Source organism: Myotis lucifugus, unplaced genomic scaffold, assembly GCF_000147115.1.
Source record: "Myotis lucifugus unplaced genomic scaffold, Myoluc2.0 scaffold_99, whole genome shotgun sequence".
Lineage (NCBI taxonomy): Eukaryota > Metazoa > Chordata > Mammalia > Chiroptera > Vespertilionidae > Myotis > Myotis lucifugus.
Genome location: NW_005871147.1, coordinates 3663715 through 3680602, shown reverse-complemented (window position 1 = coordinate 3680602; position 16888 = coordinate 3663715). Strand labels below are relative to the sequence as shown.

The following is a 16888-nucleotide window of genomic DNA, read 5'->3' as shown; positions in this document are numbered from 1 at the left end:
CGGGAACACCCCTTCTAAAAAAGACCAGGGCAGCTCTGGGCCCACCGTGCTAACTCTGGCAGCTCCTTTCCCTTCCCTGCATCCCCCTCTCCTCGTCTGTCCACCAGTGTTTGGGCAAGGACATCTCTACTCCCGGATGCTCACACCTGACTCGTCCATAGCTCACCAGGCGGACTCAGATGGCACCTGTCTGAGAGAGTAGTGGGGATGAGTGAAAGATAACCTTGCTGGAACCTGGGTAGGAATGTCAGGTAGGGGAGGCAGTAGAGCTCAGAGGCACCAGTGAGTTTGTTCACAGAATGTGGAATTCTAGACACCAACTGGGCTGGTGAGACCCAGGCCCTCCAAACTGGGCTGGATGCAGGAAATGTTCCCTGGGACCTGGTGCCCTCAAGGAGGGGCCTACCCGGACCTAAGGATTCAGCCTCGAAGAAGACCTGGTGCCCTGGGTTGCCCCTCACACACATTCGGCCTTTCTTCCTGCTGCAAGTTGTGGGGGGACATGAGGTAGAGATGGCACCCTGGGGTGGGGTACGGTGCTCTGCCCACTGTGGGTGTCATGCTCGCTCAGCCTCATCCCCAGGCTGCCAAGGATGAAGCTTCACCCTGGGCCCCTACAGTCCCCCGGCCTCTGCAGTGGCCCCATGGGTTCTCCCCTCACCACCGCCCCACCCCCCACAGGCCTGCTGGATGTGTACGGCTTTGAGTCATTCCCTGACAACAGTCTGGAACAGCTGTGCATCAACTATGCCAATGAGAAGCTGCAACAGCACTTTGTGGCTCACTACCTAAGGGCTCAGCAGGTGAGCGTGTGGCAGGGTGGGGCCGTCCTGGATCCTCTATCTCTTCCTGCCCTTTAGTTCTTGATGCCATTCTGGAATAGTTGGTGTTGCTGAGGCCAGCCATAGGATGGCCTCCTGGGCCTCAGCCCTTAGCTGCCTCCTGCCCCCTCACCTTGCCCTCTAGGAGGAATACGCACTGGAGGGCCTGGAGTGGTCATTTGTCAACTACCAGGACAACCAGACCTGTTTGGACCTCATCGAGGGGACCCCCATCAGCATCTGCTCCCTCTTAAACGAGGTGGGAGCATCAGTAGTGTGCTGAGCAGCAGAGGTGGGCTTTGGGCTTTTCTGGGGCCTTGAAGACTCGTCACTGCCCTTTCTGTGCCTCTGTCTCCCCATCTGCCAAATGGGTTTGCTAATCCTGTACTCCTTCACTCAGGGTCACTGTACTGCCTATGTGACAACTCTGCTACCATGGGGGCGATGGGGTGGAGACTGTGAGGGTGTGGGAGCCCTCTCACTTTTGTGGCCGTCTGCCTATCCCGCCCCACGTAGGAATGCCGCCTTAACCGGCCAAGCAGTGCAGCCCAGCTCCAGACACGCATTGAAAGTGCCCTGGCAGGCAGCCCCTGCCTGGGTCACAACAAGCTCAGCCGGGAGCCCAGCTTCATTGTGGTGCATTACGCGGGGCCTGTGCGGTACCACACCGCAGGCCTGGTGGAGAAGAACAAGGTGAGGCTGGGCCATGGCCCCTGGGGACCTGGGTACAACGGCACGCTGAGTCATTGCTGCCCATACACGCAGCTTCCTATTGTGTGTCTCCCTCCTGAGCATCTTCCCAGAACCCAGGGTCACCTCTGGGCCATCTGCCTGAGGTCTGCTCATCAGGCATGACCCGCCCAGAAATGACCCATGTCACACTGGGTTGCTGATTCATAGGCGACCAGCTTGTCTCCCAGACTCAGGGCCTGTCCTACCCTGGAACTCCCTCCTCTGGGGCCTGGGTGAGCACTGGCAGGCCTGTGGACAGCCCTGGGTAGCACACCACCTGCCCTCACCCACTGTTCTCGTCCTCTCCCAATAGGACCCTGTGCCCCCTGAGCTGACCAGGCTCCTGCAGCAATCTGAGGACCCCCTGCTCAAGGTGTTGTTTCCTACTGACCCAGAAGAGAAGTCCCAGGAGGAGCCTTCTGGCAAGAGCAGAACCCCTGTGTTGACCGTGGTGTCCAGGTTCAAGGTGGGTCTGGTAGTGCTGACGTGACGTGTTTGGGTCACTCCTCAGTCTCAAATGTTTACCAAGCACTTCCCAGGATTGGTGCTGTTTACGGAGAGCATTGATGAGTCAAGAAGACATGGTCCGGGTTCACACCGAGTTGACAGTCCTATGTGGGAGACAGAGACAGGAAACAGACACATAGACTTGGCCTAACTGACATGGGAAGCCTAGGGGCCTGTGGGTGGCGCAGGGGTCTCTAACACACTGCTTATAGGGGGCTGTGGAAGAGCAATAGTTACATGCACCCGTGACCTGGCCCATTCCGTTCTCCAGCTTCCTGCTCAGACTTTGTCCTTGGCCAGCGCAGGTTTGTCTCCTCCCATATCTTATACTTTCTACTGTCTCTCAGCACACTCTGCTTCTCACCCCAGCCACCTTAGCTCCACCCTCCATGTCTCTTTTTAGTTTATTCCTTCTCATCCTTCAAAGCTCTGCAATATCATCACCTCCTTGAGAAGGTACCCAGGGAGCCCAGGTTTGAATAGCACTTTCCTGTCCAGCCTCAGATACTACTGAGGGTGCCCGTCCAGTGTCTGTGCAGCTCGTTAGACACGGCTCTGACAGCAGCAGACTGCCCGGGTCACAGCCCTTCAGTTTCCTGCACACAGGACAGGCTTTGGTTTAATAACAGCTATTTCCTGAATGAATGGCTGGGGGTTCTGAGATTGCTCTTCTAGGAAGATTGTGGGGGTTGGGGACCCTGAGACCAGATGCAGAGACCAACCAGTTGGAGGGTCACAGGTCAAGAAAGGTCCCTGGAGGTAGATGTGAGGAGCAGTAGGACGTCAAGGGATGGGAGTGCTTGGACACAGTAAGAGCCTCCAATAGCCATCCCAGGGCACATGAAGATCCTGGTGTTGGGGCTGGAGGTGTTTGATGCAGTCTCTAACCAGGGCCCAGCTGATGCCCCCAGGCAGCTCCAACCTCTGCCTGACCTCGCTCTCCCCTCTGCAGGCCTCCCTGGAACAGCTTCTGCAGGTTCTGCACAGCACCACGCCCCACTACATTCGCTGCATCAAGCCCAACAGCAAGGGCCAGGCACAGACCTTCCTCCGGGAGGAGGTAATTCACACTGAGCCAAAGCTGCTTCGAGGAGAGCCCTATCTGGCCAAGGCCCTGGAGGGGTGAAGGGCAGGACATCTACTCCAAGTGCAGGGACCAGAGGGGATCTCTCAGGCTGGGCCTGACATTAGAGGGGCTTGTCTCCCCATAGCTGGCACGACAGTCGTGTATGGTTGTGTGGTCTGCACTGCAGTGACCTAGCTAAGGAAGGAAGTAGGGCTCTGGCGCCTCTTGCTCTCTTCTCACCAAGCACTACCCTGATGAGACTGGAGCTGCCCAGAATGGCTATCTCTTGCAATTAGCTGGAAGTCTGTCTCGCCTTACATTCTAGATTTTTAATCTGCACAAAAAGGGCCAGCAATTGTTCTTTGCTCAGGGTACCGGGCTCCACGGGATGTGGATGAGGTGTTAGTACTGGGCGATGCTGGAGTGTCCTACAGTCAACTGGTAGATGTGACCTTGGGGGTTATAGCCAGAACCACTCTTCTGTGGTTAAGACCATGGTTCAGGTCCCAGAGGCTCTTCACAGTATAACCAACCTCCCATGCCCTGCAGCTGTGACTCACTTGATTGCCTAGCCAAAAATAAAATAAATAAAAACAGAAATGGGGCTGGGCTGCATATGAGGCAGAGCATCTGCACCAGCAGCTGCCTCAGCTGTGTCAGAAGCCATGTACCACATAGGGGATCTGGGGCTGCTGGGACTCTTTTAGCAGGGAGGTATTTCTTAATTTTTTGCTGCCCCAGCCCCAGAGTGTGTACCTCCCTCAGTGGAACCTCAGGAGACCCTGCAGTCCACGCTGGCAGGGCCATGGGAATGCCGTCTGCCCTGCTGGCCCCATGCTGCAGGTGCCACGCTGTCTCTCCACCCTTGCAGGTCCTGAGCCAGCTGGAGGCCTGTGGTCTGGTGGAGACCATCCACATCAGTGCCGCCGGCTTCCCCATCCGGTGAGTGGGCCCATCACTGCAGGGGCAGGGCCAGCGTCACGGTAGAGCTCGGACTCAGGCCCAACAAGAGCCTGCCCAGCCAAGAGACGGATATGGAGATGAAGAGAAAGGGCAGGTCTACAGGTGTCAACCTGAACTCAAGGAACTGTGCTTGTCATTTATCCATTTACTTTCTGTGCACGATTTTGTGCTAAGCACTGTTTCTAGTATATCTCAGTGAATAAGGAAGGCTGAGTCTGCCCTCTTGGGTCATACATTCCTGTGGAAACAATAACTATAAAGTTAATCAATGCTAGGGAAGAAACAGAAAATGCTATTAGGTAGACTAATGGGAAGGGGTATCCTTGGGCTGGTCCAGGAGGGGTCGTAGGCAGCTCGGGCCTCTGGGAAGATCTGGGGAGGAGAGCATTCCAGACTAGGGAGCAGGTTAGGAACTGAGAGGTGCTTAAGTGACTGGAGCTCAGAGAACTGGGAGAGGAGGGAGGGATGGGGGCCAGACCTGAAGGACTTCACAGCCTGTCCTGGGTGCTGTGGAAGCTGCCGGGCATTCTGAGGAGGGAGTGCTGTGCTCTCACTCATATCCCATGGCTGCCATGTGGAGGTTGGACATAGGGTCAGGAAAATAGAGGAGTGAAAGGCTGTTGCAGGTGTACAGGCGAGATGGTGTCCCCGGTGAGGGTGGCAGCAGTGAACACTGGAGAGAAGTGGGTAAAATTGGTGTGGCTTGTGATAGAAAGAGGACTGTGGATTGATTGAACGTGAGTTATTAGGCAGGATGGTCAACTTCCAGGCTTCCCTCTGAGGCAAATGGGTGGATGGGGGATAATTCCTGGAGGCGAGATGGTTTGAGGAAGGCACAGGTTGCAGGGTGGGAGGGTCAGGTTTGAAATGGCTGTGAGACAGGCCAGGGCTCAGCAGAGCTCTAAGAACTGGAGGGTCTTAACACCACAAACAAGGAGGAAACCCCATCGGGGATAGAAGGGATCGGGGTCATGCCCTGAGGAATGCTCACATTTCGAGAGGGGGGATGACAAGAAACCAGCAACCATTTTAGTGGCATACTGGTGGCTGTGACAGGAGCCACATTGGTGCAGTGTTGTGGGCAGAAGCCAAACTTAGAGGAAGACGTGCAGATATCAGATGTCACCAGCTGTTGAGAGAAGTGTTGCCGTGAAGGGGAGTAGAGAAACCAGGGTAAGTGGAGGAGGCTGTGGGTCAGAGGACGGGTGGAGACGCAGCCAAGCACGGGTGTGAGGTAGGAGTGGTCTAGTTGTCCAGAGGGGGTCCTCCATGCCCCTTGGACGGAGGCAGACAGCAAGTCCTCTAGGAAGGGGCCCAGGAAGAGCAGACCCTTAAAGTAATCTCTTCCGAGCTACAGCCTCGTCCATGCAGTGCAGCCAGGGCAGCACCTCGCTGGGTTGTTGAGCCGATTAAATACAATTACTCCCGTCGCACCCTGAGCGCTGTGCCCACGGATGAAGTCGCTTCACTCCCTTCTTCCACCCACTTTGGCTTCCAGGGTCTCTCACCGGAACTTTGTGGAACGGTACGCGTTACTGAGGCGGCTCCGTCCTCCCACAGCCCCGGGCCCCCAGAGCCCGCCTCTTAATGAAGGGCGCTCAGGTGAGTGGGGCCCCTTTGTTAGTCATTTGTTCATCAGTCTACTGTTACTGGCTCATAGGGGCAGAGAGTGGTGGGAGGTGAGGCTGGGGTGACAGCTGGGGCCGAGTCACAGAAGCTGGACTTTATTCTCTGGGTGGATGGGGGCACTCATGTTTCCTGGAGACTACTGTGGGGCCACATGGTAGGGCTGTTAAGTTGGCGGGAGTAGAGAGAAGCTAGAGATGTGGACACAGGAAATATTGGGAAGAAACTAGTCACACTGGGCAAGCATTTGATGAGATGTAGAGGGAAAGGAAAGGAAGAAATTAGTTAAAATAATTATTAAAATGAGCTCTGCCTGGCCAGTGGGGAAAGGCGGTCTGAGGGAGCTGTTGAGCCTGCTGGGGTCCTTCCCCCCAAACTTTGATCTCAAGGGAAAGTCCTGGCCTGTGACCCAGATATGAGGATTGTGGGCACGTGGCTATCCTGAGGCTGTGGCCCCAGCACAGGAGGAGGAAAAGAGGTGCAAGGCTCCGCCCAGTAGGATCCCAGCCCAGCGGTAACCACTCCCCCCACTTACACAGCCTTACCTTGGGCCAGGAAACCCAGTTGGGACAATTCTGCTTTGTTTTTCTGTCTTGGGCACAGTTTGTCACTTTCCTTTCACCTTTCTCCCCACCGCTCTTCCTCCTCTCGCCATGGTCTGCTCTGCTCTGTCTCTTGCCCACGTCTCCTGGGCTCTGGTTGATTTTGCTGCTGCTTCTCGTCTGCGGTATCTTCTATGGCAGCCTCTGTCTCCAGAGAGGCGCTGGGCAGCTAAAGGTGTTCAGAGCCTCAGGTAAACCTCCCTCCACAGCAGTCAGCCCTGTGATGCAGGTCGGCAGGGGGACCCCATGGCCTCCGCAGGCCCAGAATCTGTCTTCTCTTTGCCCTTCCGTGCCAGGAAGTGAGCTGTTAGGGCGGAGGGGGTGGCCCTAATGTCCTGTTTGGCCCTCAGCATGTTTGGGGCAACAAGTGCCCTTTGTCACTTGCCCAAAGGGACCCACAGGAGTGGAGGCTGCAGGCCAGTCCAGGGCACAGCCACAGTGGGATTCCAAGACTCCTCATAACAGCCAGGGGCCTGAGGGGTAAGAGGGGCTGCTCCTGGTCTCTCCCCCGCAAAAAATAGGTAAAAATGGCTAGAGACAAGAACAAAAAAGAGGCCTGTAAAATGCTAGGGAGACCAGAACCAGTTTCTTAAGGCCACAGAAGTGTGTAGAAGACGAAGCACTGATGGGACCTCTGTCTCCCACCCTTAGAATGGTCTCCACAGGCCGCGGAGGCCGCGCTGCAGCCTCTGCTCCAGGACATCCTCCGCACTCTGCCCGCTCTGCCTGGGGCAGCAGCCACATCTGGCGACCCGGTGGAGGCCACGCCAGCCACAGTGCACTGTGGCAGGACCAAGGTGTTCATGACGGACTCCACGGTAAGCTGGCTTCAGAGGAGCAGAGGTCACAGAAACAGCTGTGTACTCTCAGCAGGACGGGCTGGGCTCTCCTCAGGACAGGGGGAGGGTGGGCTGCGGACCTCAGTGGATGCCCCTTCTCCCAGCTGGAGCTCCTGGAACGCAGGCGTGCCCAGGTGCTGGAGCAGTGTGCCCGCTGCATCCAGGCTGGCTGGAGGCGACACCGGCATCGCAGGCAGGAGAGGCAGAGGCAGGCTGCTGTGCTCATCCAGGCAGGTAGGACTGGGGCCCTGGGCACGTAGCCTCGTTCCAGGCCCACAGATGGCCTTGAGTGCAGCTGCCGTCAGTGACTGCAGACCCTACGTTCCTTTGAATGCTGTTCCTTGAGTCCCCACACACCAAAGCTGGCAGTGTCCCAGCCTCAAGGCGTTGGTGGCACGTCCTGTGTGCGCTGGGGTTCACGCTCCCGTCCTCACCCAGAGCGTCTTTCCAGTTCAGTGGAAAGCAGGTCACACCACAAATAAGGGTGCTGTGTAGGTAGCGGAGGCTAAAAATCTCTTTAATTCCCTTTCCCAGACCTAGAGAGCTGTTTACTCCATCTTTCTTTCCCTTTACAATTCTGCTGGTCTCCAGGGCTTTTAATGAATTTAAGGTAAAAACCTGTCCTAACTGGTTTGGCTCAGTGGATAGAGCGTCGGCCTGCGGACTTAAGGGTCCCAGGATCAATTCCGGTCAAGGGCATATACCTTGGTTGCGGGCATCCCCAGTAGGGAGTGTACAGGAGGCAGCTGAATTGATGTCTCTCTCTCATCAATGTTTCTAACTCTCTATCCCTCTCCCTTCCTCTCTGTAAAAAATCAATAAAATATATTTTTTTTAAAAAGACGGTAAAAACCTGACAAGATTTGATTCATCAAGAAATGTATGAGCCATGTTAACAGCAGTCTCATTTTTAAAAATAAAAATACTAGAAACCACCCAAACATTTGACAGTGATGGAATCATGGCTATATTATGGACCATCCTTATGAAGTAGCTAAGAAGTCTTTTTGACAATTTTAAACTTAATGGAAAACCACTTCCAATATGATGTTCAAACCTGGGTGCCAAACTATACATCAGGGTGATGCCACCTTCGTAAGGTGCATTTCTGTGCATATTAGCATGAAAACAATGCATAAGAAGGCACTGTAGAACTATGTGGTTTGGTAAGGTAACAGCTGACTTTTATGTGTCTTTAAACATTTTCATTTTCTAGAATCCAAATGTATTCATATTTTATGGAATAGTCCTTTTCCTGAATATGATTATACCAAAAAGAAAAAAATGCTGAAATTTCAATAAGAAAGTGTCATAGTCAGTCCACCATTTAGTAGTTATTACCTTTACCAGCATGTGGGTGTCTGGTGATATCATGGATTCACAAGGCAAGCAGATTTGGGTTTCCAAAAAGAACTAATTCTAAAAGATGCAGGCAATTCAGACCCCTGATTCCCTGGACATTATGCCAGACTGAGCCAAGGGTGGGAGCTGACCCCGCTCCTAACTGTCCCTTCAAGGTACAGGCACCTCCAAGTCTGTGGGCATGTGAGGGCCAATTTTGATTCATGTATTGACTTTAGTACCTTACCTGAGGGAAGTGTGCAGGTAGCCAGGGACTGAAAAAATACCTATTTCAAACTTTTAGAGCAGCTCTGGTGTGGCTGCACAGCCAGGTTACCAAGAGCTGTAATGAACACTGTACTCTTTCCTGTTTCTGGGCAACCCTCTAGCCATTCGCTCCTGGTTAACTCGGAAACACGTCCAGAGGCTGCACACAGCTGCCACAGTCATCAAGCGCGCATGGCAGAAGTGGAGAGTGAGTATCGGACTCAAGAAGTCAGGGTTGCCTGTGGATATTTTGGTACCAGATAGACCCGGGTTGGAACGCTGGCCCTGCCACTGCAAAGTGGGTGGTCTCATGTTCTTCATGCACAAAATGGCCATGCCCCACCTACACTGCAGGGTGGCTGTGACAGTAAGGAGTGGCATAAGCAACTGGGAACGTGCTAAACACCATGGAATTATAGACTCTTTAAAGGTGTGGATTTTATATCAACTAGATCTCAACAAGGCTATTTTTTAAAGTAGCCTGTGGAAGGCCTAGGCCCACCTGCCTTGGGTATGAAGTTCTGCCACACAGAGCCAGTCTGGTTGAAGGCACCCAGCTGTTCACAGCCAGGCGCCCTTCAGTTCACCTTGTTAAGCTGACTTATTAAAGAGGGTTTTGGTTTCCATTAAGAGCTGAGAAGTCAAAAGCTATAAAGTGGTGTTCTCTTTTTAAGACCAGAATGGCCTTCCTTGCTTCTAAAGAACTGGATGGTGTGGAAGAAAAACACTTGTTTCAAGCTCCCGGTTCCCCAAGCTCCTTCCCGCTGCCCCAGGCACAGAGCTGGCTCCCGGGGGCAATAATCCGCCTCTGGCCCCTGGGACTGGTCCTGGCCAACGCAGCCGTGGGTGTGCATGGCTTCCAGAGGAAACTGGTGGTCTGGGCCTGCCTCCAGCTCCCCACCAGCAGCCCCCGGAGCTACACTGTCCAGACAGCACAAGAGCAAGATGGTGTCACGTCCATCCGAGCACTGCCTCAGGTAAGCTGTGATGGGATGGATGGCAGTCTTGCCCACAGCAGCTCTGGGTCCCTCCCATCTCACTGTAGAAGGCAGGAGGCCAGGCCCAGGAATCCACAGCAGAAGCAGGACTGAGGCTGGGACAAGAGCCGACCTAACCCTACTGGGGAAACCAGAGCCTAAGCTTCCCAACTGGCTGCAGTTACAACTCCGACTTTTCCAGAGCCTTTTCATCACCTCTTAAAAACTGCCTCTAAGTGTTCTGGAGCAGCCGTCGCCAACCCGTGCTCCGTGAGGTCCAAAAGGCTGGCGACCGCTGGTTTAAGGAAACCTTTGGAGCAGCAGTCACTAACCGGTGGTCCTCGGACCACTGGTCCATGAGGTCTGAAAGGCTGGCGACCACTGTTCTAGAGTCACCTTTTAGTTAGTCCCACTTTCAAAAAACTTGGGTTGTGCTGACAGCTTACTTACTCCAGTGGCACTGGATTTGGCACCAGGTTTTCCCCAAATGATGTTACTTGGTTTTTCTCCTTTTCCAGCTAAGGAAATGACAACCAGGTGAGTCACTGGTCCGAGTGCCCTGTGTTTTTATATTACGGGCAGCCAGGGGAAAAGTCAGCCAGCATATAAAACAGGCAAACACTCAAGGATTACATGATATCAACAAGGCAGAAGGAAGGAAACTGAATTTCTTGCCAGAGGAATTACTGTAGGCCAGAACCTGGGTAAAATCTCCCATGACCACACAGTGTAAACCGAAATCTGTCTGACCTGGCGTTAAGCAGTCTTAGGGCTGAGACAGGTGACACTTCTAGGAGGGGAGCGCTCTACTGTTCCTCATCTGCCTCACACTGCAGGGATGTGAACTTTTCTATTCTAATACCGCTCTGGACTTTGCCACTTAACCAACTGAAAAACATGTTGGTTAGTTCAGTCCTGCTACTGCCGTGACTCTCATGCCAGCACTTACTTATCCACACTCCCCTGCATCCCTAGCATTTGCTCTGTGAGGTACCTTTAGGCCCTGGCTCTCCTGGGAGCCGGGGGTAAGCCACTTCTCTCTCTCCCCAGGGCTCGATCAAGTTTCACTGCAGAAAGTCTCCGCTGCGCTATGCTGACATCTGCCCTGAACCTTCGTCCGACAGTGTTACCGGCTTTAATCAGATTCTGCTGGAAAGACACAGACTGGGCCACGTGTGATCTCTTCTCACCTTCTATCCTCACCTGGCTGGGCAACCTGAGGTGCCTTTGTTTCTACAATGCCTTTCCTGCCAGCTGCCTTGCCAAGAACATTTAATCAACACATAGCTGCCAAACTACTCCCAGTGACTCCCAGGCCTGTGAGAGTGATGGCTCCTGCCCGCCTGCGGGCCAGGGCTGTGCGGTCCATCACCAGTGGGGCCTGGGGCTCCAGCCTCCATCTCAAGCACTGACAGGTGTCAGGGTTAGTAGTTCCCAGACCAAGATTAAGAAACAGCAGGGCCACATTTTAACTACATTCGCGGAGCCAACTGCCATCAAACAAGATTGAGAGTTGTCTGTCGCTACAGTGGGGTACCCCCCACTCTGATTCCCCACAAACCGAACAAGCAGCTTGAGATCAGCTCTAAAATTTTGGCTGGGGAAATTGTTTCATTCCTTTAAAAGGAACAAAACTTTACTATTTAATATGTTGTTGATTTATTTAATTTGAAGCAATTAAATTATGAATCAAGGATGATGAACAATGCAACGTACCACAGAACCACACCTTGATTTTATTTAGTAACACTGAGCAAGTTTTCACTCAAACAAGTGTGAAACTTGATAAATTATCTCACGATATCTACCTTAACTGTACCAAAAATAAATAACTTAAAAACAACCATTTGAATGTGTGCCACTTGAATGCCCCCATCTGTCTGACACCTAAGCCCACAGCAATGGAGGTGAAGACTCGCATGACCTACCCTACATCAGCAGGTCTTCGTCCTGGAAACACTGCCCTTGCTTGGGGCCCCACATTAGCTGGTCTCCTGGGAGAAGGAGCAAGCAGCACCATAATCCATTTTAAGGATCCTTATTCTGGGATGGTTCCACGATGCTTAAACAGCAGTCGGCAAACTCCACAAACAAGGGCTCCTGCATGCAGGCTCTCATGAGCTTGGCCTTGTCGTCCCCCTGATCGAGGCTGACCATCAACTGTCTAAGGTGTGGATTGAGCAGTAAGCTTCTTAATGCTGCAGACTCCCCTTAAAAATTAAGGAAAGAAAGCCAATCTGAGTTGAAGCTGGAACAGGTGGAGATGGCTGAAAGCTAAATGCTTTAAATGTAACACTGTATCCCCTTAACCTTTAAACCCACAAATTAACCCCAGTGCTTTACATAAACAAGGTGAAATCAGCATATAAAATGATTTCCAAGTTAAATACTTCATGACTACATATACAGAGAACAGCCTTAGCTTATTGGCAAGGACAGTTATACACTGAATGTCAAACTCCAGAGAGAGTGCTTGTGAATGATGCTTAAGTGCTTGATCCAGCCTAAAGCACAGTCGGTAGTGAAATGACGCTAACATCTGTGTGGTGCTTTACAGATGACAGAACTGTTCACAACTATCCCCAGCTAGCTCCAACCTCATTCTAACCACTGCCATGGGACCAGGTGCAAAGCACCACCTGTCAGGCGGACTGTGAAATGGGAATGAAAATAATGCCCACCTGTAGGAACTACCCTGGCCCATGAATTAGAGGTAACAGAACTGCTCTAGGGACTGAATGAGCAATCCCACAAAATACTGGGTATTAATAATGCCCACATCCTCTAAAAATCAAGTCCAAAAAAGGGGACATATAATACTTTCAACAATAAAGACAGCCTTAGCTGGTTTGGCTCAATGGATAGAGCGTCAGCCCGAGGACTGAACAGTTCAGGTTCTATTCTGGTTAAGGGCACCCACCTTAGTTGCAGGCACAATCCCCCACCCTGATCAGGGCGAGTGCAGGTGGCAACCAATCGATGTCTCTCTCACATTGATATTTCTCTCTCTCTCTGTCTTTCGCCCTCCCTTCCACCCTCTCTAAAATAAAAATGGAAAAATATCCTCGGACCCAGTAAGGTATTTTTTAAAAAATAAAAACAAATTTAAAAAATCAAGTCCTGGGATTATCCAGTATGCATTAATGGCTAGACTGCAAATGGAGCACTAGGAACATGGAAATAAATGTAGGTTTCTCCCCTACAGACTAATGTGAAACAAATTAGCAAAAAATCTGGTGAGTAGTATATTACAAGGCACCATGGGAATATGAAAAAGTATCTAATTCTGACAGTCAAAGGTCAAGAACACTTTAACTGAGGACAGGACACTTGAACAAAGCCTTGAAGGAGGAAAACTCTGCTAACTCACAAAGCCACTGTGACCCCAAGCCAAGAAAACGGTCTTACAGACAAGCTGGGAGGTGTGGAAACCCTGTGTTGTTAATAGAACAGTGTGGCTGGATGAAGGGCTCTGCATGCAAGCTAAAGTATTTAATAACCTTAAAAATCACATTCTGGCTCTGGCCAGGTGGCTCAGTTAGAGCTTCGTTCACATACACCAAGGCTGCGGGTACAAGAAGCAACCCATGAATGCATAAATAAGTGGAAAAACAAATCGATGTTTCTTTTTTTCTCTCTCCCTCTTTCTCTAAAATCATAAATAAAACCACATTCTATACAACAGATTAAATGTATCTCAATGGTTGACAAAAAGTAAGCACAGTACAGACTTACCTAAATTCTTTAAATTCTGCAAAGAAACTCTGTCCTGTTCCTCGTCACTATTGAGAAAATCAGCTACAGAGTCGTCATCATCATCTAAGGAATATATAACACAATCAACTACTTATGGCTCTAAAGAAAGGCAGATTTTAACTACTCAAATAGATTTTAAAAATGTATAGGCACACACGTCACAGTAACCCATTTGTATAAACTCTTTTAGGAAAGGGAAGGAAAATGGAAGAAACATTGGTGACTTAAAACAAATGCATCCTAGTGTTCACACGCTTAGTCTACGTGTTTCCCTGTGGCTGTTATGCTGGAGGCTGATTTTCCAATTCTTATCCTCCTCCTCTCCTCACCATGGCTCCAGCTCTCAGATGGACCAATAAACTAGGTGTGCTCCATATAAACCTAACGTCAATCTCCTCATGGGCAGAAATGCTGGCATTGCCTGAACCCAATAAGGAAGTTTGTCCCAGGGCAGAACCAGGCCACCTCCTTCTTGCTGTGAATGTTCAAGATGCCTTGGGTGGCATCAGAGGGGGCTGCTTTCAGAGGCAAGCATGATGCATGACCCCAGGTAGCCAGGTGGTTGGCAGGATGGGATGGCAGCTCTCTACCACTGTAACCTGTGAGAAGCCTCCAGCAGCAGCAAGGTGTCATGAGCCAAGGGCAGCCTCTCACCTAGGCCCAGCTCAGGTGAACTGACAGGTCCAGCCAGACCCATGAAGGGAGACTGAAGCCATGACTACAGAAGGCTCCCTCACCCCCAAACCACACCCACGGTCTTCCCCCTCTTGGCTCTTGCCCCTATTATTCCTGTCCTGAACAATGCCTTTAGGCTGCTCTCTATCACCGCAAGGACAGTGCCCCCACTCCTGATGCTCTGGGCTAAGGAAGCTGCTTCTCCCTAATGAAGACATGGTCCTTGACTCCCTGCCCCAGCCCGTCTCCTCTTTCCTTTCAACGTATTCTATTTCAAGGCCCTTTCTAGGTTTGTTTGTTTGAAGCCAACTAACCCACCTTTGTTTTCCTCGGGCTTTATTGTTCTTGCAGTAAAAGCTGGTATTTTTTCCTCAACAAGACGAGTTTCGGTATTGCACTGCTCTGAAAGACACACACATCAGGAGCACATCACCTCCATTTTAGTGACAAGGCTATACCTCCCCACCAAGCCAGCATCGAGGTGGGAAGCATAAGGATGGAGGAAGGGATGTGGGTGGGGGTGGAGATGGATGCAGAGGAAGTGAGAGATCAGATCAAGGGAAAGTAGCAAAAACAAGCAACCCTGAACCTGGCAAAACAACTTATGGACCCCTAGGACCTGTCCGGATCCCTCCTTGCCTTGCCTGGTATCACAGGTCTTTCATTATGTTTAAGTGGCACACTGACTTCAATTAGCATCAAACTATTTTCTCAGGAATTTCAGATATCAAATTTGCATGTGCTCGTGCCATTGGGCATACACAGGTCCAGCCCGGAGGGGTTCAGTCTTAGGGATGACAGCTAGAGAGATGGATAAGATGCAAAGGGCCAGAAGATAAGACCAAGAGGAGTCTTGCAGAAGGAGGCATTGCCAGGTCAAAGACCATTTCTGGCAGAAGAAAGATGTGTGGCTAGCACCAACCCTTAAAATAGGGTCAGGTGCAAGGAGATGGTGATGAGCAAATGCCAGCAGACTGGTGGTGGCTGGAACACAAGTGGAGAAAGCAGGAGCAAAAGTATGCCACACGCAGGCCGACCGTTACAGGTATTTCTCAGCAAGAGTGCTACTGCGTTCAGGGTGGAAAGGTCTTTAATGCTGTCAGTCTCACACACCACAAGGTGTTTATTAGAATCAATACCAATTACCAGAAGTACCACCAACTCCTCCTCAGCTACTGTAACAACAAAAATTTTGTGAAGAGGTATCTTCCTGGGGAGAACCACTCCCAGGTTAAGAACCACTGACCTGTGCTGGAGAGAACTGGCCTTTTCAACAAGGGAGTGAATTGCTCCAATTTGCATTTCAGAAAACTCACCCTGGCGGCAGCAGGGCCACACAGATAAGAGCTCCTGATGGGGTTCTTAGAGGGGCCTCACGGGGATGCAATGTGAGGGGGAAGTGTTCCCAACCCAGCTCTCCAGCCCTATTTCCAGCCAAACAGTTATCTTCTTTCCTGTCTACCTTTAATTGAAGGTTTATTTTTTTAAATATATTTTTATTGGTTTCAGAGAGGAAGAGAGAGAAACATCAGTGATGAGAGAGAATCATGGATCATTGGCCTCCTGCAGGCCCCTCTACTGGGGAACCAGCAACCCCCAGCATGTGACCTGACCAGGAACTGAACCACGGAATCCAACCGTGACCTCCTGGTTCATAGGTCCACACTCAACCACGCCGGCCAGGCGAAGGTTTCTTTTGAAATACTCCAGAGATATTAGAAAAAGGGCAGGGGGCGGGGTTGGAGAGAAAGGCATGAAACATACTGCCGTAAAGCAGAGACTAGAGGGGATGAAACAAACAACTAATGAGAAAAAGGGGGGGGGGCATCTATAATACTATCAACGATAAAGATAAATTTTAAAGAACCTAAACGAGAAACTTTAACATGAATCAACCAATCATGAAGTCGTGGGAAAGGGCCCCCGAGGGCTGAGAAGAGGCGCTGGAGGAACAGTTAAAATGTACGCTTGACAACATTAACAGCCAAGGACATAGCTCCTTACTGTAAAAAGACCTACCTCACTGTTTCTGACAAGACCTTATTTAGAAGAACGTTCTCGTTAACCTTAGCCAGCGCAACTTGGGCCGAATGATGAGGAAAACAAAGATGAAATAGCTGGGTTGCCTTTTCCGGCGAAAAACGACCCACTCTTTTTAAAAGACACAAAAAAAGGATAGCACGTAGAAGAAAACACAGAGCAGAAGAAAGTTCTGACTGTTCAACATCCGGAGAAGCATTCACAGGCAGAGGTGTCCCCAAGAGATCCGACAGGGTCGGGCGCGACGAGGCCCGGAGGGAGCGGGCCTGAGGGGTGCACGGCCCCGAGAGCCGGGCGGGACGTGGGAGCCGCCCCACCCCAGGAGGGAGGCCCGGGCTGAGGCGGGGGCGCGGGGGCCTTACCTCTGTGCTTCCGGAAGCAGGTCACCGAGCAGCTGTAAACAGAACCGATAGGGCATTTCAGCTCCAGGCCTGGCGCACCCTCCCGCGTCCCAGCCCGGCCCCCCGCCCCACCCCCACCCGGCCCGACACTCGCGTCCGCCTCCCCCAGGACGTCCGGCGCTTACTAGGGCACGCGGCAGGCGGGGCAGCGGTATTTGGGCTTTTCCAAGCAGATCACACAGACGACGGTGCCACCACTGAGCGACGCCATGGTCTCCCGGCCCCGCCGCGCGCTGCTCTGGCCGCGGGTGCCACGTGCACGCTGTTTCTTCCGT

General features: G+C 51.7%; 2 protein-coding genes across 9 annotated transcripts in view; one reads left to right on the top strand and one right to left on the bottom strand.

Annotated features, from left to right (window-relative positions):
- Nucleotides 1–11584, top strand: part of MYO19 (myosin XIX) — a 26520-nt gene extending 14936 nt beyond the window's left edge. For 2 of the 6 annotated variants that reach the window (XM_006092239.3, XM_014458749.2), the window contains 12 exons: nucleotides 682–803; nucleotides 967–1080; nucleotides 1338–1514; nucleotides 1867–2019; nucleotides 3013–3120; nucleotides 3998–4068; nucleotides 5588–5691; nucleotides 6969–7135; nucleotides 7261–7390; nucleotides 8887–8972; nucleotides 9439–9741; nucleotides 10792–11584. In XM_006092239.3, coding sequence (XP_006092301.1) covers nucleotides 682–803; nucleotides 967–1080; nucleotides 1338–1514; nucleotides 1867–2019; nucleotides 3013–3120; nucleotides 3998–4068; nucleotides 5588–5691; nucleotides 6969–7135; nucleotides 7261–7390; nucleotides 8887–8972; nucleotides 9439–9741; nucleotides 10792–10920 — 1664 coding nt within the window. In that variant the 3' untranslated portion in view covers nucleotides 10921–11584. Of the gene's footprint in view, nucleotides 1–681; nucleotides 804–966; nucleotides 1081–1337; nucleotides 1515–1866; nucleotides 2020–3012; nucleotides 3121–3997; nucleotides 4069–5587; nucleotides 5692–6458; nucleotides 6509–6968; nucleotides 7136–7260; nucleotides 7391–8886; nucleotides 8973–9438; nucleotides 9742–10791 lie in introns of those variants that run through there. The other 4 variants (XM_023756833.1, XM_023756834.1, XR_002830094.1 and 1 more) reach the window with 4 other exon arrangements.
- The window catches only part of ZNHIT3 (zinc finger HIT-type containing 3), a 26477-nt gene extending 9589 nt beyond the window's left edge, over nucleotides 1–16888 (bottom strand). For 2 of the 3 annotated variants that reach the window (XR_002830096.1, XR_002830097.1), the window contains exons 1-5: nucleotides 16739–16888; nucleotides 16575–16606; nucleotides 14491–14574; nucleotides 13477–13560; nucleotides 1945–2164 (exon numbers count right to left, since the gene is read on the bottom strand). Coding sequence is in view for 1 of the 3 variants with exons in the window: in XM_023756836.1 (XP_023612604.1) it covers nucleotides 11770–11951; nucleotides 13477–13560; nucleotides 14491–14574; nucleotides 16575–16606; nucleotides 16739–16824 (468 nt within the window). In the remaining 2 variants the exon portion in view is untranslated. Of the gene's footprint in view, nucleotides 1–1944; nucleotides 2165–11457; nucleotides 11952–13476; nucleotides 13561–14490; nucleotides 14575–16574; nucleotides 16607–16738 lie in introns of those variants that run through there. The other variant, XM_023756836.1, reaches the window with a different exon arrangement.